Source organism: Grus americana, chromosome 11 (assembly GCF_028858705.1).
Source record: "Grus americana isolate bGruAme1 chromosome 11, bGruAme1.mat, whole genome shotgun sequence".
In the NCBI taxonomy this organism is placed as follows: Eukaryota; Metazoa; Chordata; class Aves; order Gruiformes; family Gruidae; genus Grus; species Grus americana.
In genome coordinates, this window is record NC_072862.1 from 12,820,532 (window position 1) to 12,845,706 (window position 25,175).

General features: G+C 58.9%; 1 protein-coding gene across 2 annotated transcripts in view; it reads right to left on the minus strand.

The window, feature by feature from the left end:
• PLXNA1 (plexin A1) overlaps window positions 1–19,489 on the minus strand; it is a 123,602-nt gene extending 104,113 nt beyond the window's left edge. The window contains exons 1-2 of one of the 2 annotated variants that reach the window (XM_054838175.1): window positions 19,248–19,489; window positions 3,390–4,736 (exon numbers count right to left, since the gene is read on the minus strand). In XM_054838175.1, coding sequence (XP_054694150.1) covers window positions 3,390–4,592 — 1,203 coding nt within the window. In that variant the 5' untranslated portion in view covers window positions 4,593–4,736; window positions 19,248–19,489. Of the gene's footprint in view, window positions 1–3,389; window positions 4,737–17,036; window positions 17,195–19,247 lie in introns of those variants that run through there. The other variant, XM_054838176.1, reaches the window with a different exon arrangement.
• Between the last annotated feature and the right edge of the window lie 5,686 nt (window positions 19,490–25,175).

Below are 25,175 nucleotides of genomic sequence, written 5' to 3' on the forward strand. Positions count from 1 at the left end.
TTTAATTTGGGGGGGGGGGGTTATTTCATTGCTTTCCTTTGGCACCCCTCTCAGCTGCCCCTGGCCCCCAGACACCCCAGGCCCCCACCTGGTACTGCAGCCTTCTCATCAGTTCCAGCACTAACCCGCCTCCCCAAAATAGGGTCAGGAAACTTTTTTCCCTGGGGGAAGCAGTCTGCTGGAAGGGCGAAAGCAGGCTCGCAGCACTGAGCAAGCAGGAGCGGGCCGTCTCCTTGATGCGCTTTGTCTCATTGCCTCCCTTCAAGCCCACTTACGAAAGCAATGAGGGAGCAGACAGCGGAGGCAAGGCTCATGCGGCTCAGTGTTATTAATTAGCCGGTAATTCGCCAGTTAACACCAATACAGGCACACCCCATCCCCCTGTGGCTGCGATGGAGGATGCAGGGCACTCGACGAGCCAGGGAGGAGGCTGCAGGAGGCAGGTACCAAGTGGGATGCCAGGCTTTTTGCACGTTAATCACTGCCCAGGAATAATCCCAGTGCAGTACAGTTTACTAACATCTGCATTTCTCTGGTTGCCCCCAGGAAGGATTTGGCTTATCCCAGCCCAGTTTGGGCCAGTTTGTCACTAGCCGTTGCCCTGTGCCAGCAGGCTGGGCAGCAAGCCCCACCAAGGACTCAAAACTCATTTTCTCCCTCAGGCAGTGCTGCTGCCCACGTCTTGCCGGCTCTGGACACTGGTTCTGCCTACGCCACCAGCCTGGGGGCCGAGGACTCCAGGAACCCCAAATCACTCCCTGCTGCAGCATCTCCACTCCAGCTCCAACTTGCTGCCCTCTCCCAGCCCTGCTACATCAGACCCTCGTCCCCCACGAATGGGGGGACAGGCGCGCTGGGGAGATGCACCGAGCACCTCTGGCCGCGGGCATGCAGACCTCGGTCCCTGCATTGCACAGGGACAGCAAAGAGCTGGGCTACGCAACACCGAACCCCTCTTCAGTGAAACACCACGAGCAGAAAATCCTCTGGGCAGGCTCAGGAGTGGTTTAGTCAGCGAGGATGGCACAGGAGAACGGACCCGACAGTGCCGCAAGGTGCTTTTGCTGTGCAGCGACTCCACGCATGGGTCCGAGCACGCCAGCACGAGGGGTGTCGCTCCCCTTCCCGCTGCCAGATCGCTGGATCCCAGAAGGGGAGAGAAACAGGAGACTGGAATTCGCTCCGCTCGCCAGCACCAGGGAGGAACCACTAACATCTCCTGAGCTCGCTGCCAAGCCTGGCGGCCTCTCCTCCTGGCTCTGACACCAGAGAATCGGAGCTGCCCTGCAGCGCCGGGGGATGAGCATCCCTCGGCCCTGTGCTGCTCAAGGTCTGGAGCGGGGCACCGGCAAAGCCCCCTCCAGTACGGACCAGCCTCAGACCCTTGCTGCCTCGAAGGAGGGGAGCAACAGAGCTACTGGGATACCTTCCATACAGATGGGGTGTAAATCCCAAGCAACTACTGCTTTGAACAACTACATTCTGCCTCCTTACAAACAAAAAACGAACATGCCCTTTATTTTCTGGCGAGCCCTCACCACCCAGAGATCTGTCACTGCCATGACCCACCCCAGAGGTGGCTGCATTTTATCCGGGGCACAGAGATTCCTGCCAGAAAGAGGTTACATGCTCCATGGGGTCTGGTTTGGCTTGTGCTCAGCACAGCAAGGGGCTGAGGGCTCCACTCATGATCCAGTCATGCCTTTCCCAGCTCTCCTCGGCAGCTGGAGCAGGACAGGGACAAAAAACACCACCTGGCTTCCCTGGGGGGGAGCAGCACCCCCCAACCCAACCCATTCAAAAACACTAGCCACCCCCCATCGTGACAGGCATCCTTCCACCCAGCAAGTCTGCAGGACCCAAAGAGCACCTTGAGATCCACCTGCTTGCTCAGGCTGGCCACCAGGTAGCAATCCCAGGACCCTTCTAGCATGAAACCACCCTCAAAATGCAGGAGGGCAGAGCCCCCTCCCCAAACCTGGGGGGCGCAGTCCTGCCACGGAGCACTGGGGGAGGCAAGCCGGGAGTATGAGAGGCAGCAGTGAGCATCTCTGCCACCGGAGCCAGCAGCTGCGCGACCCAACAAGCAGCAGTGTAACGATTTCATCATTTTCCAGCAAAATTGAATTAGTTCAAAGCCAAAATCTGATTTGCGAGCCCAGCGCTCTTGACAGCAAACCCTTTACTTTGTCAGGCAGCTGTTAGCTGTCTCCTCCGGAGCTGCGGGGAGGACGGTGGGAGGGAAGGCAGAGCTGCTCCGCAAGGACCCCCTGCCCACCTGCCTGCACCACCAGGCACCCAAAACCCTGCTCAGGCAGGGCTGGGGGCTTAGCAATGGGTGCGAGCACCAGCAAGTGGGGCTGAGGGTAGGTGGGCAATAGCAGGGGTGTCGGGACTTCCCAAATGCACAAACCGGCACCCCAAAACCCCTCTCTGACAGGTATCTGACCAGCCCAGCTTGGTGGTGCCCAGCGTAAGACCTCTCCGTCACCCAGAGCCATAGCCTCCCTGCAACCACTCCTGGTTTGTAATGTTGCCTGAGAAAAAACCCAGCAACAGTAATAGATGGAAAATAAACGTAGAGAGCCAAGCGTGAAGGTTCCCCACTCCCCACCACTCACAGGCCCCACACAGAGCAGCTGAGCCACAAGCAGGGGCCAGATGTGCCCACATGAGCACCAGGCAGGACACATCTCCAGGGACAGACGGGAGTGCTCCCTCGGTTGGGAATCACTGCTCTGGGATGCCAGCATGTGTCACCTCTGGGTGACAGTTTGCGCTGGCCACACTCAAACCCCATCTCGCTCACAGTGCCTGGTGCTCTCTGTCCTGCTCTCCAGCACCCCACGGTGAGGACGGGGTCTCTCCCCGCTAAGCGTGACCAACTTCTACTGGGATCACCAACCTCCCTGCCACTCTCCATCAGGTCTGCGCTCCTTGTCCCCAACACCTTCTGCTCAGCCACCGCCAAGCCCCAGGTGACACAACACTCACAAATTCACGAGCCATCTGTGAGGGAGTCCCCAGCAGAGCTGCAGCAGATGCCCTGAGGACTGAGCATCCTGCCCTCCCAGCCCAGCTCACCAACACTCCCAAAATCCACAGACTAGGGGAACCAGAAGCAAGCACCTGCATCAGCACAAGGCCCCTTGCTTGGGGCTCTCCGCGGACACCGATGCAGCCCAAACCCAGATGGCCGCCCCACAATGAAGCCAAGCCGCAATCTCCACGAGGAATGTTACTGAGCAAGCAGAGCGCCCATCCCTAAGGGCGCCAGTCCTCCCACCAGGAAACACGGTGCAGGTCAGGTCACCAGCAAGGGTCTGGCCAGAGAGCACTGCCAGGAGCCAGAAACAGCCTGGTTTGGGTAGAGACAAGAGGGAACTTACCGAGTTGATGCAGCCTAACTCCTTATTCAAGAGCCAGGGCAGTGAGAGTTTCCCTTCCCCTCTGTAGCATGACTGGATACGCTCCTTGATCTTATCCTTGATCTTCTTCAACGTGAAGAGGCAGAGCACAGACTCCTTGGGAGGCTTAACTCTGTTTTTCTGGCCCTGGGAGAAGATGGTGAAGAGGATATCCTCCCCCTCTGAGATGCCCAGGTACTTGGCCAAAGCCTTGCCAGGCTTGGTCAGGTAGGCATCCTGGATCAGGCGGTACTCGATGCCGTCCTGCACACAGCCAATGGGGAACTCCACGTAGGAGTAGAACTTGGGGTCATCCACACAGAGGCGGACGATCTTGGAGGTGAAAAACTGCTCCCCGGTGGAGTCAGGCGAGGTGAGCTGGGTGTCCAGCTGCAGGGTCAGGTAGTAAACAAACTGCTCGCTGCTGAAACTGTAAATGTAGTAGATGTCAAAGGTGGGAAACTTGGAGAGCGTATCCGACGGGATCTTGAGCTGTGAGGAGACAAACTCGTCCTGGTAGACAAAGCCAAACATCTCCGCATTCTCCTCATTGGCCATCAGCTTGCGGCTGGAGAGTGTGGGGAAGTACTCCGACTTCCCGTCAATGGGCGTCCCAATGAAGAGCTTGTTCTGTCCGTTCAGCACCTCGATGATCACCCCAGACATGGTGCCCGACTCGTTGACACTGGAGAGGTAGTGCTCCTTCCGGTGGTGGGGCTCACCCAACTTGAAGAGGTCATCCAGCCGCAGAAACTGGCAAATACCCTGGGAGGCACTGCCACAGGCGATCAGCCGGTTCCCCGAGTAGTCCACCAGCAGCAGTTTGTTCACGTTGTTGGTGGTGACCAGTCCGTGTGGGCAGGACTGAACGCTGGGTGGAGGGTAACACTTCTCATTGTCCTCCACGGGCCCCGTCACGTGGGTCCGCAGGAGCGTGAGGTTATTGGAGAGCTTGTAGATCCGATTGACAGCCCCTACGTAGACCTCCCCAGTTTTGTTGTGGACCACCAAGTGTGTCAAGCTCCAGTCTGTAACTGGGAAAGTCCTAAAGGGAGACTTGGGGCTGCCTTCCGCCAGCGGTAGCCAGGTGCTCCCCAAGAGCAGCAAAGTCCAAACGTTGACGGACAAGTGGTGCTTGAGCCAAAGGAGCCACATTGCAGCAGCCTCGCATTTGGCCAAGGCCATGCCCAAACCCAGCCACAAAATAAATAGAAACAAACCCAAACTAAAGGGATGAGGGAGGGAGGAGCAGCTAGCGGGACACAGTCTCCTCTGCTTCTGCCGCACTCGGCATTCAGGGCATCGTGGGCACGGCCAGTCCGGTCAGCCCTGGAGGAAGAAAAACAAGAGGAGCAGGGTTAGGTGGCTTTCCTGCACGGTGTCAAGCCTGTTCCACCCCACCCAGCAGAGACTTTGCTGCTTTGCACTCTTCTAGCAGGCAGCCCAACAAAACACCCCCCACCAGCTCCTGCCCTGGAGGAAGACACATCCCCAGCCCAGGGACCAAGGGAGCCTGCGAGATGCTAAGGTCGTTAACCCCTCCTGGTCACACACTGCTGCGCACAGCACGTCCCAACCAAGGCGCTGCCATGTGCTCTGTCCCACCATCCAAGCCTCGACTACCAGAGTGCAGCCCCCTCTGAGGGCCATCACCCTGCCCTCCCCTCCACCTCCGAGCCCTGACCACCAGCGTGCAGCCCCCTCGGGAAGAGCAGCAGCTGCCCGAGCATGCCCGCAGCCGCTGACTGGACCAGACCAGCACGTCCCTGGCAGCCAGCAGCCTCGCGATGCGCTGTCACACCTACCGCATACAAACGCCTCGGCGAGGCGTAGCTGGCCCCAACCTGCTTTTAAGACCACCAGCGGCACCAAAGCGGTAGCCAGGAATGGCTGCTAACAAGCTGCAAAAGGAGCCCACCGGCCCTGCTGTCCCTGCCCCGCTCGCTCCACAGCGGCACTGGGAGCGGATGCAAAAACCCAGTTTACAGGAAGCACAGCCCGAGCCCCTGCACAGAGGAGGACCTTTTAAAGGAGCTGGGAGAGCGGAGAGCCCTGGCACGCTGCCTGCTGTCCCTGCCACCTGCCTGCCTGACAAAGCCCAGGAGGGCCGTGGGCAGGAGCAGTCAGGGAGAGCAAGCGGGCATGGCAAGGAGAAGCACGTCCTTCTGGCATTTATATGCATTAAGAAACGCAGGGCTAGTCATCAGGCAGTCGGCTTGAGAGGCTCCGGAGGGACGAGGGGGCACTCGCAGGGAGGATGGGGAACTCTGCACGCCGCTGTGCTGCAGCTGGGGCTCGCCAATACGGAGCAGCAAAGCAGCCAGAAGCCAGCCGAAAGCCCGCACCGGTGTGACCTTCGCATCCCCTGCAGCGGGGAGATGGCCTCAGGCAGCCGACGCAGACAGCTCTGCCCTCCGTGCCTGCTCAGCAGCCCCTCGGTGGCACCCCCCTCCCTGTCTCCTCCATGCCCCCCGCAGGCACAAGCACCCCTGGGCTCACGTGGGGCTGTGCAATCCCCCCTCCCAGCACACGGCCCGTCCCGCCATCATGGCCCATCCGCCCGGGGTGGGACCATCCCTCCCCAAGGCCCGTGTGCTGCCGGCACATGAGCTCAGCCCTCAGCTCCCCACCCCAGCCGTGGCAGGTAAGCCGCTCCAAAAGCGAGTGGAGGAGAGCCTCCCTCTCCTTATCGCCCATCTCTGACTCAGCACGGGATAACCTGCAGGACGATCCCCACCAGGGAGTGGCCGGGTAGGAAACATGGCCCACGGTGACTGCTGACTGCGCGGCTCTGCTGGCACCCCAGGCCGGGCAGGGTATTGTCAGAGGTGACCCACCCCTTGGAGGGCTGCATCGTCACCGGGCCAGCGGCTGGGCCATATGGGTACCCCAACATCTCATAGAGCATTCTTCAATTCTGCTGCCCCCTTCCCAAGCCACAGAGAGGCCTGAGGGAAGGGAGAGACTTTTCCCCCCCTTCTCCTGCTCCCAACAAACACAAAACCCCCTCTCCCTTCCCAGGGCAAGCCCAGCTCTGCTGGGTCCCTGGCACTTCGGGCAAAGCTTCCACACCACTTCCAAACCCTCTCTGCAGATCCGCCGTCTCCACCAGCTCTCCCCTGCCCACGTGCTCGCCACCCTGCTCCCTTTCACCCCCCCAACACATCCACCTCCAAGGCAATAGCCTCAAGGGAGGTTTGGGCAACAGTGTGTGGGCAACACTGAGACCAAAGTCAGGTGCCACAAAGCTTGGTGGGTGTGGAGACAACCAAAGCATGAATCCACCAGCCCTGGAAATCATCCCTATGGTCCTAATCTCCCATTCTTTCCCAACACTGGGAGCCTCCTAGCAAAGAGCACGCAGCCACAACACTGCCAGGGCGAGCGTGCTCCCAGGAGACAGCCACGCTGTCCAGCATCTTCATTTTTACGAGCTTGTCGGTGAGAACATAACCACGAGCACCCCAGATTGGTGCTTATTAGCCCCAAACCATACCGAGGCATGGGACCAAGCCGTGCTCTCAGCGCAAACCCCCCAGTTAGCTCAGAAAGCCGCCAGCCTGGCAAGCATGGTTTCCTGCCAAGTTGCCAGAGGTAGGTTTCCCACCCCCAGAAACCAGCACAGCTCTCACCAAGCTGCTGCAAACCGCGGGGCTGAGCCCTTCCAGGAACAGCATGGCCGGCTCCATCGCCAGGAGATCTCCATCGACACAAAACTCACACACCAGCTGCTGAAAGGAGGAGGAGCGGGGAAGGTGGTGCAGTTGGAAGTGGGAGCTTGGTGCAGCGTGGGGATGCCAGCCGGAGCATCGCCCTGCTGGGACGGGTGAGGGGGACAGGGAAGCCACTTTCTGAGTGTGTTCTGTGATTCATTGCTTCTATTTCAGGGAGCGGGAGAACTGGAGGTCGGGCTGCTGCCACAAAGTAGGGCTATAAAGCCCAACAGGAGATTCCCAAATTAACGTCGGGAACTGTCACTCAGGAGCTGGAATGAGAGCAAAGAGAGGCAGAGCTGGGGCGAGCAGAGAGATGGCACTCTGCAGAGCTCCTCCGAGATTTCTGCTCCTAAATATATGTTAGCAGCAACATCTCATCCTAGTGCCCCGACCCCAGCAGGGCTTTTATCCAGTCCTGCTTAAAACCATCACAGTGATTATTAAAAAAAGAAACAGCAGGAAAGGTTAGCTTGTCTGCTTTCTTCAGGCTTAAATGATCTGGGTACCTAAGACTTGGATCAAATTAAAGCAAGGTCCAACCCCACAGCGGTGGGGGCAGCAGGCAGCCCTGCACCAGAGCACAGGCACCTGCACGGCCCCAGCTCCCTGCCCGCGGGGGCAGCCAGGGAGGAGCTGCACAGGGGCCAAAGGACATTTCCCTCCATCACATCACCTCCAATCCCCACGGAGAGGTCACAGGCTAACAGCAGGGCAGCTCCTCCACGGGCACACACTTTAAACCACACAGTACCTAAACCCCATGGGGCTGCACCCAAGTAGCACCTTGCCCTGGGGAGGATCCAGCCCAGGACCATGACATGAATGCTGCCACGCTCTCGTGCTTGCCAGTGAGACCTGCACCATGCACGCTGTCACCACAATCCCAAAGCATGGAAAACCCCGAGTAGACACCCTGGAGCCAAGCCCAGCTCTGAAACAGGCTGCAATAAAATAACACACCCCAGCCTGGAAGCACACATGCCAACTGGGAGAGCAGGACCAAAAATACACCCCGTTACGCTGCCTGGGCAGCAAGTGATGCAGCGCAGAGCATCCCGGAGAGCATCCCTGCACAGGGCTGGCTCACCCCGCAGTGGGGAACACTGCCGGCAAGACAGCGCTGCAGGCTTGTGTTTGTTTTCCATGTGCGCACACACACACACACACATATATACACACACAAACATATAGCAGCAAACCTGCTGTCAGAAACAAAGCCAGTGAAGCAATTGCACAAGCACCAAATCCACCCCAGCCCCTTTCATCCCACGCCAGAAACAACATTTGCTCACGGTTTCACCTCGGAAGTGGCCACGCTGAGACGGTCGCAGCTGCTGCATGACCTGGATGGGGCTGCCTGCCTCGCCGCAGCCAAGGCTCACGCACCCCGACTTCAAAAGAGCCTTTCATCAAAAAGCTATCAGCTTCCCCTGCAAATGCCCGCGTCCCACTTGCTCGCTGCTAAAGAGGTGGCGAGGGGCCGCAGCATTCGTCCCCCGAGGCTGTGGGTTTCCTGGTCCCGCAGTACAGCCAGAAACCTGGGTTTGGGATGGGAGATCACGCTTTGGGAAAACAATCATCACTTTTGATAGCACAAAGCAGGAGTACTGGGATGGAAAAACTAACCTTAAAAGGCAAAGACTGGACACAGCATTAAGGACCAGCTCTCCACTCGTCCGGGCAGCGCGTCCAGAGCTACAAAGCAGCAGCCCTCACGGAAACAGCCAAAGCTGTGGTTTAAAACATGCCGACGAGCACAGAAGCGCACATCTGGCACCCACAGACCCGCTTGCCATCCCCACTCCTGCATCACCGAGACCCCAGCGGGCTCACATTGCTCCCCGCCACCACACACAGCCCAGGAGGAGCCTCACAGGGGTCCCAGGTGGGTCTGCATCCCCAGGGCTAGGGAAAGCCTTGCTTGTCTTGGAGAGAAGCTGCTCTCGAGCAGTGGGACGAGGCTGCAAACTGCCCCAAGAGCTTTACAGCACTTTGTAAGGGAGACTGGAAGAGTGAAGCAATGGGATTGAAAACCCCCACATAACCAACCCCTGAACGGGGAAATGGCATTTAACAGGTCTTTACCTGCAACCTCTCCACGTCACTTGCTGCTCTCAGCAGCAGGAAACAGTCCAAGAAGGAACCGACTCCATTTTCAAACACAGGAGCTGCTAGGCTGCCAGTAATTAGCAAAGGGGAGAGAGGGGAGATTATCCGGGGGAGAGAAAAGCCCGCAGGCCACAGGAGAGTCAGCCTCACCATACAGCTGGTGTATTTTTAGGTTCGTCTGCCTGGGAAAAGCCTTGCAACAATGAGGAAAGGCTGGTGGTGGTATCGAGTTAGAGCTGCACTACATATGCAATCGTCTGCAACAAGGCTAAACTTTAACTCCTTCCTTCACCGCACACAATCATTAAAAACTATTTGGCTGGGGTCTCCCCCTAGCAAGCAAGTTAAATCATTACAAATCTTATCCCTGGCTTGAACCACACGCTGATGAAATCAATGGCAAGCTCTGAAGCTGTCCCGCTCCAATCTCCATCCCTATCACCCGCATCAGGAGTATCTTTAGCATCTTCAGTTTCGTCCCAGGCTCCTGCCATCCCCAGGGCAGGGGCCGAGGACCCCGTCCTGCCCTGTCACTGCAGCACACGTGGGCACGGCAGCTTCCACTCCTGCCCTGCGAGGATCTTCTGGGCAAGGAATTCAACCTCTTCTGTCTCAAGAAACATGACAAGGAGAAGCAGCCATCTACTGCCCAGGGGCTTCAAGAAGAAGCTTGACCCTCAGCAAAAAGGGGCATAAAAGAACAAGTAGCAAGGAAATAAAATAGCATTTCTCAAGCGCACAATTCCCCTTGCCCAGCCCTCCACAAAAAGTCATGTCACGCCAAGGAGAACAGCTCTGGAGCCACCACGTGCTCTTACCATCAAGAGACTGCATGCTGCCCTGCAGAGAGTCATTCCCAAACAGGCTCATGAGTGTTTCTGAGATGGAAATGAAGGCTTCCCCCAACTACAACATCCCAAGGCAGAGCAGTACACAGGGACAGTCTCAGCGGTTCCTGCCAGGACTGCTTGTCCCTGCTATGGAAACCAGGCATGGACCAGGACCCATTACACGTGTTCTCCAACGTGTTCAGCCATGCTAGAAGTGCAAGCCGATGGCTGTCCTGTGCATTATTCTCATATCTCATCTGGGTATCCAGATGCACAGCCCACAGCTGACCATCCACACAGGACGCAGCCTGCTGCCTCCCCATCCTGCTTCAGAAGTGTGTCCATCAACATGCATAGAGCAAAACACCTCACCCTTAACCCCTCTGCGCCTCTCATCACGCTGCAGACTGTAACCCAAGGCACCAGAACCCCAGCTATGGGATTGTGGCTTCCTACTATCAACACTCAGGCCAGCTCAAGGCTTCACACCCCAGGCTGATACCAATTTTGCCACCTCAATCGGGACCACTTAACAACATTTCGTCCCCAGCTTTAGAGCAAAGAAGTCCAGATCAAGTCCCCTGAAGGCCACCTTCCACCTTGGCTTTGGCCCATGTGCTCCAGACCCTGGTCCTCACACCCCATCAGTCCACTGCCCCATGCAAACACCCCAAAAACCAGCCCTGTGGGCAGAGGTCACCTTGGTCCAGCTGGACCTGCAGAGAGCCTGAAGATCTCCCAAGAGCCAACAGAGAAGTCCAACGAGAGGCCCTCTGGCCCCTGCCATCCTCCTCTTGTCTGATCTCACTCCCTGTGGCATAACACATTGCTCCTTGCTCCCAAACCCATTGCTCCGTGTCCTTCACCGGGCCAGGGCAGCCATGAACACAATCCGATGACCCAACCCTCCCCAGATGAATGCATCTCTTCCAGCCTGGTTCTCCAGGGAGGGCTTTTCCTGCTCCAACACACACACGCCCCTCCGCACTTCCCAACCGCCTCCACAAGGCCAGCAGGAGAGCTGCGCTTCCCCCAAATCTCAGCGCGAATCCGGGGAGCTCCTGCTTTGCAACAACACACTGGAACAGGAGAATTCCCAGGTGCCGGACCTCCTCTACTCCCAGCAAAGGGAAGTCACCCCAGAACCGGCTTAATCCTGGCTGAGCTGAAATTCCCATGCTTCTGCCCGGCCCCATGCTGACACCAGCACTCACGCCATCATATGCTGAGCTGAACGTGACCGCCGCCAGAGTTAGGTCCAATTAAAACAGACCACAAAACTTCTCCAAATGTGGTTTCACCAGCTAAACCCCAAGCCGTATCTGCCTTTCCTTCCCCCCCCCAGACCTGTCGCCCCTACCCCTTTCCCATCCCAGCCGTGCTGCCCTGAGCACCGCTGCTAGAATCGGCTCAGGTCCCGGCTCCACTTTCCCTGCGGAGGTCCCAGCTCAGCACGGCCCCATGCTTTATTTGCCCAAGGTGGAGCAGACCCAGGAGCAGCGAGTCAGCCCGAGAGCTAGTGGAGCCTCGCTCGGCAGCGGGATGGGCAGAGAGGGGAAGGGAAAGAGCCCAAAAGTCTCCCCACAGCAACACCACCACCAGAGAAAACTGCTCCGAAAGACTAACGGGGGCTTCATTTGCAGCAGGACAGGCGGAGGGCATCCGATAAAAACAGGGAGGCACTGCACGCACCGTGGCAGGGGCTGTGCCTGCACTCTGCCCTCCTGCTGGCAGTGCTGCCCTGACCAGCAGCACCGGCACAGCCCCCAGCTCCAGCACGCCTCCACCTTGGCCGCCCACGGCAAAGGGGTCTTACACAGCCCAGCCGGGAGGAGCAAATTTCCACGCGTGGGCACAGCACTGCCCAAGAGGTGCTGGCTGGGACAGAGAGCAGAGCAGTGCTGCTTCTCTCCCGGCAGATCCTGGCCGCAGCTCCAACCCACGCCGGACGCAGGCGTGCTGCTATGGTCTGATGCTGCGCACGAGGGGCCAAGACCCCGACTGGCGTTAGCGCAATGGATCCACTTATTCACCACAAAACCGAGAGGACGTGGCTGCCCGCTTGTGCTGGGAGAGCTGTCCAAGCACCTTTGCCAAAAATCCACTTTCTGCTAATGACGGTGGCTGGATGGCAGCTCCAGCGAGTGCCGTCACCCCACCGACGGCCAGGGAGCCGTGCAAGGCACACCCGGTGAGCCAAAAGACATCCTTGCTCGGAGTCCCAGTGCAAGCTGACGCACGCCCCTGGCACCCCCCCCCCCCCCGCCTCTCACCCACGCAGGCACGAGGCCATGCAGAGCAGGACCTCTCCCACGTGTGCCGGCAGGCCTGCGGGCACTGCCGCCGTGCCGAAGGTAAGGAATAATAACGGGTGTCGGTGGAAGCCCGGGCTGCCTGCGGCGTCACGGGCTCCGTGGCAGCTCTCCTTCGGAAGCGGCGCTGCCTTCCTGCCTTCCTCCTCCCCCATTTCTTCCCGATGACATCAGCCTGAAAAACAGGTTCTTGACTTCAGAAGGGCTCATCGGGCTGATTCTGGTCCCGCCGGAGTGTGGAGAGCCCCCCGTGACTCCAGGAAGGATGCAGCCATCCAGGAGCCGGACCCCAAGATAAGCAGCCGCAGGCAGGCAGGCAGGCGGCAGGCAGGGACCCTGCCTGCACGCCAGCACTTCTAGGAATAAAAACACTGAGGAGGAGATGGGGGGGGAGGGAGCGCAATGCTGCGGTGCTGGGGAATGGATTTTAAATGTTTTACGGTTACAGAGGCCTCGGCAGCTGTAAGCTTGAGCTCACACCCCAGCTCTGCTGCTGCTCAGGTACAGGGTAGCCTGACCCAACAAAGGCAAAAGCCAAAATCCAGGGCCGGGTCCTGGCCCCCTCCAGCTCCCGGAGACCAACAGCAAGTCCTCAGGCTGGCTAAAACAGTAAGACAGGGCTTAACACTGCCCAGCAAAGCCTTCCGAGGGCCACAGGGCTGGACTTGGACCAGGGGGGAACATGATTCTGCGAAACATCCTGCCCACCAGCCAAGCTGGAAGATTATTTTTAAACTCCTCCTAAAATATTTTTGGGTTTTCCTCTTCCCCTGTTGAAGCTAACAGTCTGAACAGGAAGAGCAAAGCAGCCGCCTGTACACAGAGCACGGCCGCACGCACAAAGCAAACAACTTATTGCCATTACAATTACCTGCGATGTTATCGGCAGCTCCGACGGGGTCGGCATTCGCAGGAGGAAATGTGGTTTTCGCATCGTATCATTCGAAACGTGAGACCATTCTTCCTCCCACCCCGCCCGAGGGGTTGACCACCAGCAGCACCCACATACGCCGACGTGACATTAATGGGGAGGGGGGAAATGACATTACTGGGGTGGGGGAAACCAGCCCCCGGAACGCTGGGGCTGCATCACACAGGAAATTTCTTCCTCCAACACAAGCACCACCAGGAATCTGCCTTTCCTCTCGCCAGGGATTTACTTTCTGCAAGAGCCTGAGTATTTTGACACACAAGCAGTTGCTTAACTAAGCACGTAAAGCAAAAGCACTGGCAAAGCTCCTACAATGATGTCGAGATTTGCCTGGATGGGGGTAGCGTCGGTTGTGTCCGGGGCCCGATCCTCTGCTCCCAGAGGGTCTTGGAGCATCCCACCCAGTTTCCCAGTAATGGTGGGAAACCAGCCCCACTCCTAACCCCTCACGTGCCGGACTGCAGCTCTGCTTTGCCAAACTCCCAAGAAAACGTGAATCGCTCGACGTTTATCAGTTCAAAACACCCATGCAATTAGCAAGATTTTTTTTTTCCCTCCCTCCAGTATAATTATATACATTTTAATGCAATTACCACCCCTGTATTTTGTACATTAAACAGTAGGCAACCGAAAGAAGAGAGAGGCTTTATTTTTCTTGGCTTCGTCTTTCTGAAAATAATAGTATGTTGCAAAAGAGCTCCGGCAGAAGGGCTTATCTTCACCGGAGAAAGAGGGGGAGCACATGGAAAACGGGAAGGAGGGAGGTCCCGAGGGGAAAGCGGGGATTGCAGTGCCCCTCCACACTGCCCTCACCCTCCAGTCCCTACACGTACCTACACCTGAAAAGCGTCCCAAATACCAGGGGCAGGACTCAGAAACAGCCTCAGCCTCCGTCCTCCACTGCCGGCAGAAAGGAAAACCAAATCAAGCAAATGGTCGTCGGTTACTCAACCCGCGGAGCTGGGGTCATTAGCCGGATTAAAGCTCCCAAGCTCCGGCCAGCAGCACAGAGCAAAGTGCAGCTAAACTGCCCAAATTGGATTACTACCGCTCCTGGGTCTCCATGCCAAGTTGCCCAGCAGATTGCGGGATGCTCAAGATGGGGAGGCGGGTGCCGAGCCCCGGGGTTGATCCGCAGGCTGCTGGGGAGAAGGAGAGATTGGAAGGAGATGGTCCCAGCGCAGTGGGTCCCCCAGAGCCCTGCAGCCCATCCCCGCATCCTTGTCCTGCTCTCGCCCTGGGCACTTTCTCCAGCGAAAGCCCTCGCAAGCTCCGCTCAAGGAGCAAAGAGGATATCGCACCACAGCTCGCACCAGGCCCCGGATCCACCCCAGCGGTAACAAATCTCCCCTGTGGTTCAAGCGGCTCACAAGGGTCTCGGACCCCAGGCACAGACCAGCACGCACCAGCCCACAGGGCAGGCACAGACTCAGCCCCCATCACACCAAGGCACCCCACACTCCATGGGGACAGAAGGGTCACCCAAAATAGTCTGACTTGTGCCATGCAAGAAGACTTCAGAGGAGAAAGGAGGAAAAGTGTTTGTGGAACGCAAGCCCGACGGTCTGGACGTGGAGTTTTTCTCCAGGCTCAAACATCTCGGCATGCCGGCAACAAGGAGGAGGTTTGCCAAGACTTGGCTAAAGCGAAAATAAAAACTTTTAAATGTTTTTAATTCAGGGTTTTAAACAGTGGTTTCCACCTGAAACAAGGGCTGGAGGCAGCCGCAGGATACTATGAGAAGCAATGCAAGCAAAGACACCTCCCCATGCCCAGCTGCACTCTGGCAACCCGGTGGGAAGACGTGCGTTTTTGGCTGCATGACATGCTGAGCACAGGGGAGATGAGCCGTGTCTGCCCACGCCTGGCATGGAAACCATCAAGATTTATTTGTTGGCTTGAGCTTTTCTCCTCCGTAATGCACAAGATGTTTGCTCAAACCTGACTTCCAAGCATAGCTGGAGAACCACGCTGAGGTATCTACATGCTGCATCCATGGCCAGGACTAAGAGGGGCACAGCTGAGGCTGCGGGTCAGAGACAGTGTCAGAGCACACGTGTTCTCACCACATACCACGCATCTGCAGTGGTATGCTCCCCATAGCATTACTGAGAACGTGTTATGGGCTACAGTCAGAGAAGAAGGTGATTGCCTGCAGCCTGAAGCCAAACCAGCCACCCCAGCGCTGGACGGTGGCAAACACTCGCTTCTCCCCACCTAGCATGGAGCCACAGCGCTCAGCACCTTGCTGGGAAAAGGGGCTGCAGCCCAAACCCAGGAGAGGTAAGGGAACGGAGGTCACACTGAACCAAGCTCCCCACCACTTGTGATTCCCTGCCCTTGGCACACCACCAAGCATGGCACACCACCAAGCTGTTCACCAGTCAAACACTGGCCAGGAGCCCTCTGCCCACTGGTTTCTTCCATATAGCACACAAGTATCTAATGACGCAATTTGGAGGAGTCATCAACGGATCACAGAGAGCAGAACCCAAGGTCTCCACGCATATGTCCCACCAGCTCAGGTCAATGCAAAATCTAAGCTTGCAGGCAGCGAGGATGGCATATAGGCATGGCGGTGACCCGTGCCTGCCTTCCCGTTGCCACACAGAGGGGTGGCGGCACCTCCGCTGCCCTGCCTCTTCCAAGGTCCACCTTCCTTCTGCTGTGCCAGGGGTGCCGAAAAACATGACAGACCCCCCGCTGTGGTCACAAGTGACCACAGCACCAAAATTCCCTACGCGGAGAGGCGGTCACAACAAAGCCCTGCGGGACTCCGCAGAAGCCCGATGCTGCGGGCGGGCTCCCCTCAGTTTGCAGGGAGCCAGCAGCGCCAGCACCGGCCTCTCCTGCTCGGAAATTCCCAGCTCGGGGCCGAGTCCGGCTCTCGCCGGTGGTTAGTGCTACAGCCACAAGCAAGGCAGGCAGCAACAAAGGCTCTGACCCGCGCTCAGCCCAGAGAACAAACACGTACAAGTTTCCTTCATTAAGTCGAATCCCAGGGCCAGATCCTTCCCTTTGTTCAATGGATGTCAAACGCAGCAAACCCACCGAAATAAATTGCCTGGCATGACATTTACACCCGGGGAGCAGGGCAGGGGCCGGCCCCAACTGCTGCCGGGATGGAGGAGGGGAGGCAGCCCTGCCAGCACGCAGCAGCGCCGCTTTTATCACCCTCTTCCATTTCGGCTGCGCAAAGCTCCGGCGAAACAGCACCCGCCCGGAGCTGCCGGCGTGGCCCTCAGCCGCTTCTCCGCCGGCGTTAGGAGTTTCTCTCTCGCGGGGCCCTCTGCCTCGCACGGGAAAAGGGCTTTGTGTTACGGAGAGGCGCAAGGGCTCTTCTGCACGGCTCCGTGCACAGCCCGAGCATGCACAAAGGCGGATGCCTCCGCTTCGCTCCAAATTCGATGCGTCTATTTAAAAAAAAAAAAAAAAATAAGCCAAGAGAGGAAAACTCTTGCTGGTGCCGCTATCGCTGTGCTAACAAAAACAACGCCACCAAAACTTTAACCTTTAGGGTACCAGCTGCGGAAAGCCCAGCCACTCCACGGAGCAAGAGCCAGCCAGCCCCTGGCGCTGCCTCCCCGCAGCCCCTTGGGAAGCAGCGCATCCAGGCTCGCCGCTCTCCGAGGAGCGGCACCGGCAGCCAAAGCCGCAGGCGGATGGTGAGCACCGGATCTCGGTCCCTCCTTCCCCACACAATCGGGTATTTTGAATCCAAACTTCCTTACCAGCCTTCCTCACGGCCCCGTGCCGCCGCACCGCTGCCAGAGCCGGCATCCACCGGCACCAGCAGACCGCGCCGCGGCGAGCAGGCAGAAGCAAAAACCTTCCCCCCTCACAGCCGCTTAAGAAATTATCCGTGCATCCTCCGAGAGACTTCTGTCCCGCTGCTTTTCCTTGGCTTCTCCACCTTTCCATCCCGTTCGGTCACCAGTGTCTTGAGAGAGACACATCGAGTCACTCATTTTACCCACTGAGTATATACAAAAGACCCTGAGATTGTTCAGGAAGCAATTAGTCGCTGTTCAGAGGAAAATGGTGTTTTCAAATGGATAACCTTTGATGTAGTCAATAGCCTCAGCTCCTCTTTTTTTTTTTTTCCCTTTTTTTTTTCTTGCAGCCACACACAAAAGAAAAAAAAAAAAAGAAATCCAGCAAAAGGCTGGTAATTCCCTCTGACACAGCCCTCGCTCAGCAAAAAAGGATTTTCTCGCAAGCTGGAGGAAAAGCAGCTTCGGCCAGGCAGCTCATCTGCCCAACTTTTCTCCCCTCCGTGTCCCAGAGCAGGCGAGAAGAATCATGAATATTCATCCCCCCGTTAGCAGGTTCTGCTTTTGTTTTGTCCTCCCCAAAGCAGGAGGAAGCGGGGAGCTAACAACTGAGGTTAATGCCTGTCTTTTCTCTCCCATCCGTCTCCTCTTTAACCAGTGACCTTCATGTTAAGCCCTGTTTACACACCAGCCCCCCTCCCCTGGCTCCCCCCACCCCGGCGCCTGGCCAGGGCCAGAAGGAAGAATTTCCACGCAAGGAGGACAAGGAAGGAGAAGGGATTTCGGGATTTATTTCAGCATGCCACTGAGATTTTGCAAATCCCTCCCCGCTCGCACACCGGAGCTGCCGTGTGCGTTTGCAGGGCAGAAACGGGAAAGGCAGAGGGGCAAGGGACACCAAACGCGCAGCCAGCTTTATTCACCACCTTCCACGTTAATATTGGAGGCGGCAGGCGTGCACCGGCACGCAGCCCCGCACACAGGTATCGCAGCCTCTCGCGCCTCGATCAGAGAGATGCCCAGGCACTGCGCTGCAAAACTACACCACGATCACAATAGTAACGATTATAAGGAGGGCAACGGCAGCCATCCCACAGGGCACCCTGCCTCGCTGGGCAAACCCAACCCGCTCTGCCAGCATCCCCGCAGCATTCCTCCGCCGGCTGCTGGGAGAGGGAAGCGCGGGGGGAACGGCGGCTCTGCGGGTTTCGGGGCGAGCCCAGCCCGGGTGCCGCACACCGCGCCCCGGCGGGATGCGGGGACGTGAAGCAGGAGGGATGCAGGGATGGCAGCGAGGACGTGGGGCAGCACGATGCGGGGATGTGGGCGAGGACGTGGGGCAGCACGATGCGGGGATGGCAGCGGGGATGCGGGGCAGCATGGACACAGGGATGACAGCGAGGATGTGAGCCGGGATACGGGGCAGCACGATGCGGGGACGGCAGCGAGGACGGATGGCAGGGAGGACGCAGGGCAGGGCGGATGCGGGGAGCCGAAGCAGGGCGGATGCGGGGATCCGAGGCGGCGAGCCCGGGAGAGGCTGCGCCCCGCTCACGTCTCCAGCGGTGCGGGACTCGGGCGGGCAGCGGGGCGGCGGGCTCCCCGCGGTGCAGCACTGGGGAAGCAAACCCCGCCGAGACCCGGGGCGGGCGGGCTGCAGGAGGGACGGAGGGAGGCGGCCAGCCCCGCCGCTGCACCGGGCCGGGAGGCACCCCCCGGCACCGCCCGCCCCGGCCCGAGCAGCACGGAGCAGAGAGGCGGCCCCCGCCCGGTCCAGCCCGCACCTGCCCGGTCCCCGGCACCCCACTGCGAAAACCACGCGGGGCGTGGGGCGGATAAAGAAAAAGGCTCGGTCCCCGGCGGGTGTTTGTCCCCCCGCGGGAGGCGGTTCCCGCGGCCGCGCTCCCGGAGCCGCGGGGCGCAATGCGGGCTGGCCCCGGGGCGGCAGCAGCACGGCGCCGGCCCGGCCCGGCCCAGCCCTGTCGCCGCGGCCCCTCCGCGCCCCCCGACGGGCCGCCGCTGCCCTGCCCGGGCCAGCCCCGCTCCGCCGCCACCGCGTATTTTTGGGGGCAATAAAGCCAAATCCGCGTATTTTTAACAAATCAACCGATCGGGCACATAAAGGCACGAGCCGCGCCCGCGGAGGAAAGTTGCAACCGGGTTACTCACGGCTCCGGTCCCCGCTCGCCTCCGCCGTGCCAGCCATAATTGCATTCCACACCGAGCCGCCGGCCGGGCCCCTGCCGTTGCCGTTGCCTCCGCCTCCTCCGCCGCCGCGCCCGCCTCCACCCGCCGCCGCCCGGGGCTCCGCGCCCGCCTCGCTCGCGCCGCCGCTGCCCCGCATGAATGGGACGGCGGCGCGGGGCCCCGACAGAACGCCGCCGCCGCCGCGCGCCCGCTGCCGCGCGCACGCGCACGCGCACGCCCGCACCGGCGGCGCGAGGGAGGGGAGACGGAGGCACCTGCGCGCGCCGCCTCCAGGGGGCGCCCAAGGAGGGGGGAAGAGGGAGGGAGGGGAGGGGAGGGGAGGGGAGGGGAGAGGTGGGCGGGGCCGCCCCGCCCTCTGCCTGCCCTTAAAAGGGCAATGCCGCGCAGGGACGTGGTTTAAAAGCGGCCATGGCGCGGTGGGGACCGAGCACCCCACGCAACGCGACCAGGCAGTGGGGCCGCCGTGAGGCCGGTACCCACCTGAGGGAGGAGCAGCGTGGAGGGTCCTCCCCGACCTCGTCCCTGCGATCCACGGCAGGACTGTGTTCCCCAGGGATGTCCATTCAGCATCTTTGCATTGGCACCACATCCACTCTGCCTAAAAATAAAATTACAAAGGGGAAAAGACAATAATAAAAGCTATTAAGAATATTAATTGCGGTGATTGTTTGTCTTTTTAAAGCATATTCGGTGCCAGCCACTTTTATCACCTTCGTTCCCCCACCCCTACGCCCTTTTCTCTTGCTTTTCCCTCTTACCACGCCGGCCACAGCTTCCCTTCCCGGAGGCAGCGGTGCCCCCCTGCCCACCCCCAGCACAGCACACCCCACGTAGGGGTCCTGCTTGTCTGTGCAGGCCCTACAGAAATGCTCCATCGCCTCTCACTTGGGAAGGGACCTTTGTAAAGGCCAACAGAAATAAACAGTCTTTATAATCAGGGCCTCCACTGATTCCATGAACAACCTCTGGGATGGAAACGGGAGGGAGCAGCTCTACCCAGCCCTGCCCACCAGGAGATGGAGCTGCAGACAGTTATGGTTCACTGGGACCCCATCATGTGCTGCAACACGGGGGCCATGGGGGCCAGCTCTCCGTGGGCAATCAACACAGGGTGGCTTGGTCACCCAGATCTTTATCCCCACCGCATCTCAGCGCTGGGATACACTTTGCCCTTTAGATGAGGACAGTGCCATTGGAGTTTGGGAGTTGCCCCTATCCACGATGGAAGGCGCGCGCTCACCTTGTGCAGACACGCGTGCGTAGACCTCCTCCGCCGGCATCCCGGCAGGCGCGTGTGCCTCTGCGTGGGCCAAGCCACGAGCACGTACGCAGCTCCTCGCCCTGGCTGACGGGAAGAACCGACTCCCGAAGCCACGGGGACCGGGAAGCCTCCTTCGGCAAGAGCAGCACAGAGACCACCGTGGGTCCTTTGGGAGAGGACAAGGAAGGAGAGCCGGGGGCTCCTGGTCAACCTCCAGCACCAGAACAGAAGGAAAGGGACCCACGGAGGCTCCAGCAAGGGCAGGAAGGAGGGTGGAGGGGAAAGTGGCTGAGTACAACAGCAGAGGTGCGCTTTCTCTCCTGCCCGCAGCACCTCAATGCTCACACCCTGCTCAAAGCCTTCCTGAGAGCAGAGATGACATCGCTGCGACTCGGACACAAACAGGGTTTCGTCCGCATCGATCCCCGCATGCTGCCCCCCCCAGCACCCCTCTCCTGGAGGCCGGGAGGAGCCGGGAACGGGCACATTCCCGCAGGACCCGGCGTCGGTGCCTGCCGTTCTCCCACCTCCTGTTTGCGCACAGACACGCGTGGGGCCCAGACTGAAAAGCTTTTGAGAGGGAGGAGAAGAGAAGAAATCGGCGAGCTCTGCCGGCAGGGAAGTGGCTGGGGTTTGGATCGCTTCCCCCACATTGAAAGAAATACTTCTCTTTTTTTTTTTTTTTTTCCTTCCTCCAAGAGACTAAATTTAGTGAATTCCTTTCACATTAAAAACTTGTCAGGTATTCGCATTCAAAGAGGCTGCTGCTTGGGACTCTCAGGGGAGTTACCGAGACAGCGAAACCTCTTAAACGTATAAAGAAGGAGGGAGAGATATTCAGGCAATCTCCCACGACCACTTTTAAATCCGCTCTCTCCCAGGACCAGTGCACGAGGACCTTGGTCCCACGGCTGCCGTCTCCTGCTGCAGAGGCAAGAGGAGGGGGACGAATTCTTCCTCCCCAGGGCAGGACCGAGCCATGCAGCAGCATCAACCCCCGGGTGACCGCTGCCGTTCCCATGTCCCCCTGCTCAGTGCCAGTGGGAAGGAAACCAGAGTGATTTATTTTTGCTGAAAGATGGATTGTCATCATCCATCCAGCAACGAGGTAAACCAAGGTGGTGGAGCTGAGAAAAGAGCGGGCATCCCAGCTGCCGGTGCACCACCAGCCCCCTCCTGAGCCACCAAGGAGGGTCCAGCCCCGAGAGAGGGGAATATAAAAGAAGACAGCGAGAAAACCCAAGCATTGCCCATGCCAGGAGCCCAGCACAGGGTCAGGGCAGGGGAGCATCCCAGGTTTGTACCGGGTGGAAACAGCCCCAGGCTCGCAGTGATCCACAGAGCACACATGGCTGGTCCAGCACCGGGACACGCTTGTCACTCATGTGACTTCCCCCCAGGTCTGGGCACCTCACCCCCGCAGAGAGACACTCATTATCTCAGGAAGCTTGGCCTTTTATCCTGCCTCCCATGGGGCTTTAATTGCTCTGTTCATTCCCCAACCTCCTTGTGCATCCTCACCCCCCTTCCCCCACAAACCCCGGTGGGCTGACAGCCTCGCCGTACCCCGAGGACAGCCGGCTTGAGTGGCACCTCAAAGGCACTCGAAAGCTCTGTGCTCGGCAGGGTGCTGGGAGGAACGGCTGGAAGCAGAAGATGGCTCCGGTGGCAGCTGCACCCCAAGCCCAGAGGCGAGGGGTTCACGCGATTCCTTCTCATTATGGTAAAAGCTGACTCAGCACTTCTTACCCACAACTTTGACCAAAATTACATTGAGAGACAATCTGTTCTCGGTGTGTCTGGTGTGCTTTCCCTATGTTACCGAAGAGACCAAGGGGCATTTTGTTCTCTAAAAGCAGCCTGACAACTACTTTGTAAAAAAGAAACTAATTGGGAGAGGATTAGGTCGCTGGAGAGCGCCCGAAGAGATGGGGAGGCTCTTCTGCTCAGCTCCCTGCGTTAACCCAGCCCGCATGGTGAGGGGCTAAATACAATCAGCTAAATGCACGATTTTTCAACTGTTTGCAATTTCTCACTGCTAAAAATTCTGCTAAAAGGCAGACTCCTGCACAGTGCGCCCAGGTCCTCAAGCACGCACCACCTCCCACGGACCATCGCAAAACGAACCCCCTAGAACCTGCGCCCAGGGTTTAAACCCCCCGCGCTGGAAGCCACGTGTAGGGATGAGACAAATCCAGCGGCCTCAGCCCAGATGCCCTTTGGGCTGTGAAATCTCTCTGGCCCAGAGAACAACCTGCAACCCAAACGTGGGCTTTGGGGACCTGCACACCCAAATTCTGCAGCTCGGCTCTGCCCAGCCGGTCCTGGGGCACCCTCTGAGAGGGCAGCGGCTCCAGGAGGAGATCAGCTCTGCCCAGATGTCAGCCATGGGGGTTTTTCCCCTCCTCCCGTCCTCGCAGACATCTTTGCTAATCAAGACCGGAGGAACGGAGAGGCTGGGCAGACCGGCTGGGGAGGCAGCGCTGGGTCCAACCAGAGGGTTTGTCAAAGTTTTCCAGGAGGCGTCAGCAGCTCTTTAAGCTTCTTGACAGCCAGGATAACAAACTGTGTCTGCAGAGCTCTGGGGATCCAGGGTGAAATTAAAACGGGTAATGAATAGAGCCATTTTTCAGGGGATCGCAGCTGCAGAGGCAAGAGGGGCCAGCGGGCAAAAGGCGCTGAAGAGGCACATGGGGAAGGGACCCGGGGTGGCACCGGGGCTGGCAGCAGGGTGGCGTGTATTCCTCCTGTCCCGGCTCTGCCCGAGAAGGAAGGCGCTTTTCTGGCTGCCGGCGCGGCTTTTATCCCATGCCGGCTGCTACGGGCACCCTCTGGATCGGCGGGGTCCACAAAGCATCACTGGCCAGCGGCCCCCCTTCCTCCGCTCCGCCGTGCCTGTGTTCCTCCAAATGGAGGATTTTCTGTCAGAGGCCTCGGTGGGCAGGCAGCACCGCCGTTAATCACAGCAAGAACCCCCCTGGCCAGGGCTGGGAAGGAAGAGGTCTGGGGGTGAAGTGGGTCACCTCGAAGGGGATCGGGAGAAAGAGGGGTCTGGGAGCATCCTCGCTTCCCCAGCCTGTCACGCAGGGAGCGATATGCACCCTTGGATTTGGGAAGAGGTTTGATGGGATGGGCTCTGAGGAACCCTGCCAGGCCTGTAACGGGAGCTCTGGGCATCAGTGCCAGCACGTGGGACGCCAGGGAAGACACACGGCCGCAACGGGAGAGGACAGACACCCAGTGGGACAGCTCGCTCTGCTCTTCTCAAAGCTGATCTGAAGCTCCCAAAAGACTTCCCTGCTCTGATGACTGTGTATCCACCAGCCGACAAGCCATGCACGCACCAGTCCTTCCCCGATGGGCAGGGAGGTCCTGCAGAGATTCCTCCCCCTGGCCATACCTGCACCAGCTGAGCTCCTTCCAGGCTTCTTCATCCCTCCGCCCCGTGACTCACAACGGTGCTTAATTAGCAGGAAGCCTGATGCAGACACCTGTCAACTCCTCCGAGACAGCCAGCATTTCACATTAGCTGCCCCGGGGCTGTTCAGCAGGAACAGCTCGCTCTCCATATTGATATTCCTTCATCTCAGCCTATTTTCCAAGCCATCAAGCTGCCATGTCAACCCTCCCAGGCCCAGCAGTGCTGGGGAAAGCGGCCTCGTGTCCGTCAGCTCCTGGACTCCAGTCCCACCTTTGCAGCCGCTCAGGAGCGCTGGAGCCGCTTTGTGCTCCCTCCGGCAGCCCGAGGGCTCTCCACCAAGGACGTCAGGCAGCCCTCGATGAGCCGAACCCCGGCGTCCCCGCAGAGCATGCACCAAACGCAGACTTTGAGTCAGGACAACTCTGAAGGTAGAAAAGAAAGTCACTGCCCGACTCCCCAGCTCCGCAGTCTCCGAGATGCAGACCCCCACCGCTGTGGACGTGGCATCACCACCCTGGCCGTGGCATGGGGATGCCCATCCCACCGGGAGCCGTGGCGATAGCCGGTAGAGCTGCATGGCTGCTTTGATTTATTGCAGCCGGCAGAAGGGCACGGTGCCATCACCAGCGTGTTTAGTGCCGGGGGCACTTTGTGACGCGACACTGCACTGCGTCCGCTGCGCCGGGTCCTGCGGCAGGTTACCTGGGGTGGGCTGAGGTTTGCGGCCAGCCTTGCAGACAGGAAAAGGCAGGACAAATTAACCCAGCGGTTCTAATTGAGGTATAAAGAGATCCCTTGTTAATTGCAAAAGGTGTTAACTCTGAAACCTAATGGTTGAGGGGTGAACAGCAACCTGAGGTCACTGCTCACGGCCTTGGCTGGCCTGTCACCAGCTGGAACCAGACAGCACATCCCTCCTGGGGAAACGCTGCGTCCTTTGAGTGCCCCTCCATCCCCCACCGCACTGCTGCTTACTCCCGCCTGCCCATACCCTCCCTCGCCAGGGCCGGCTGAGGACACCTTTCACAGTGCAGATTCGCCTCCTCCCTCACCATCAGGATGATGTGTGTCATCATCCACTTCCCAAAGGCTTTCTGGTCCCCCCCCAGTGCCAGGAGGAGAGACGCTGTGCTCAGCATGCGTAGGGACAAAGGGGGGTTGCAGTGCTTAAAGAGCATCCCCCCCCCCCCCCCATTTCATGCACAGG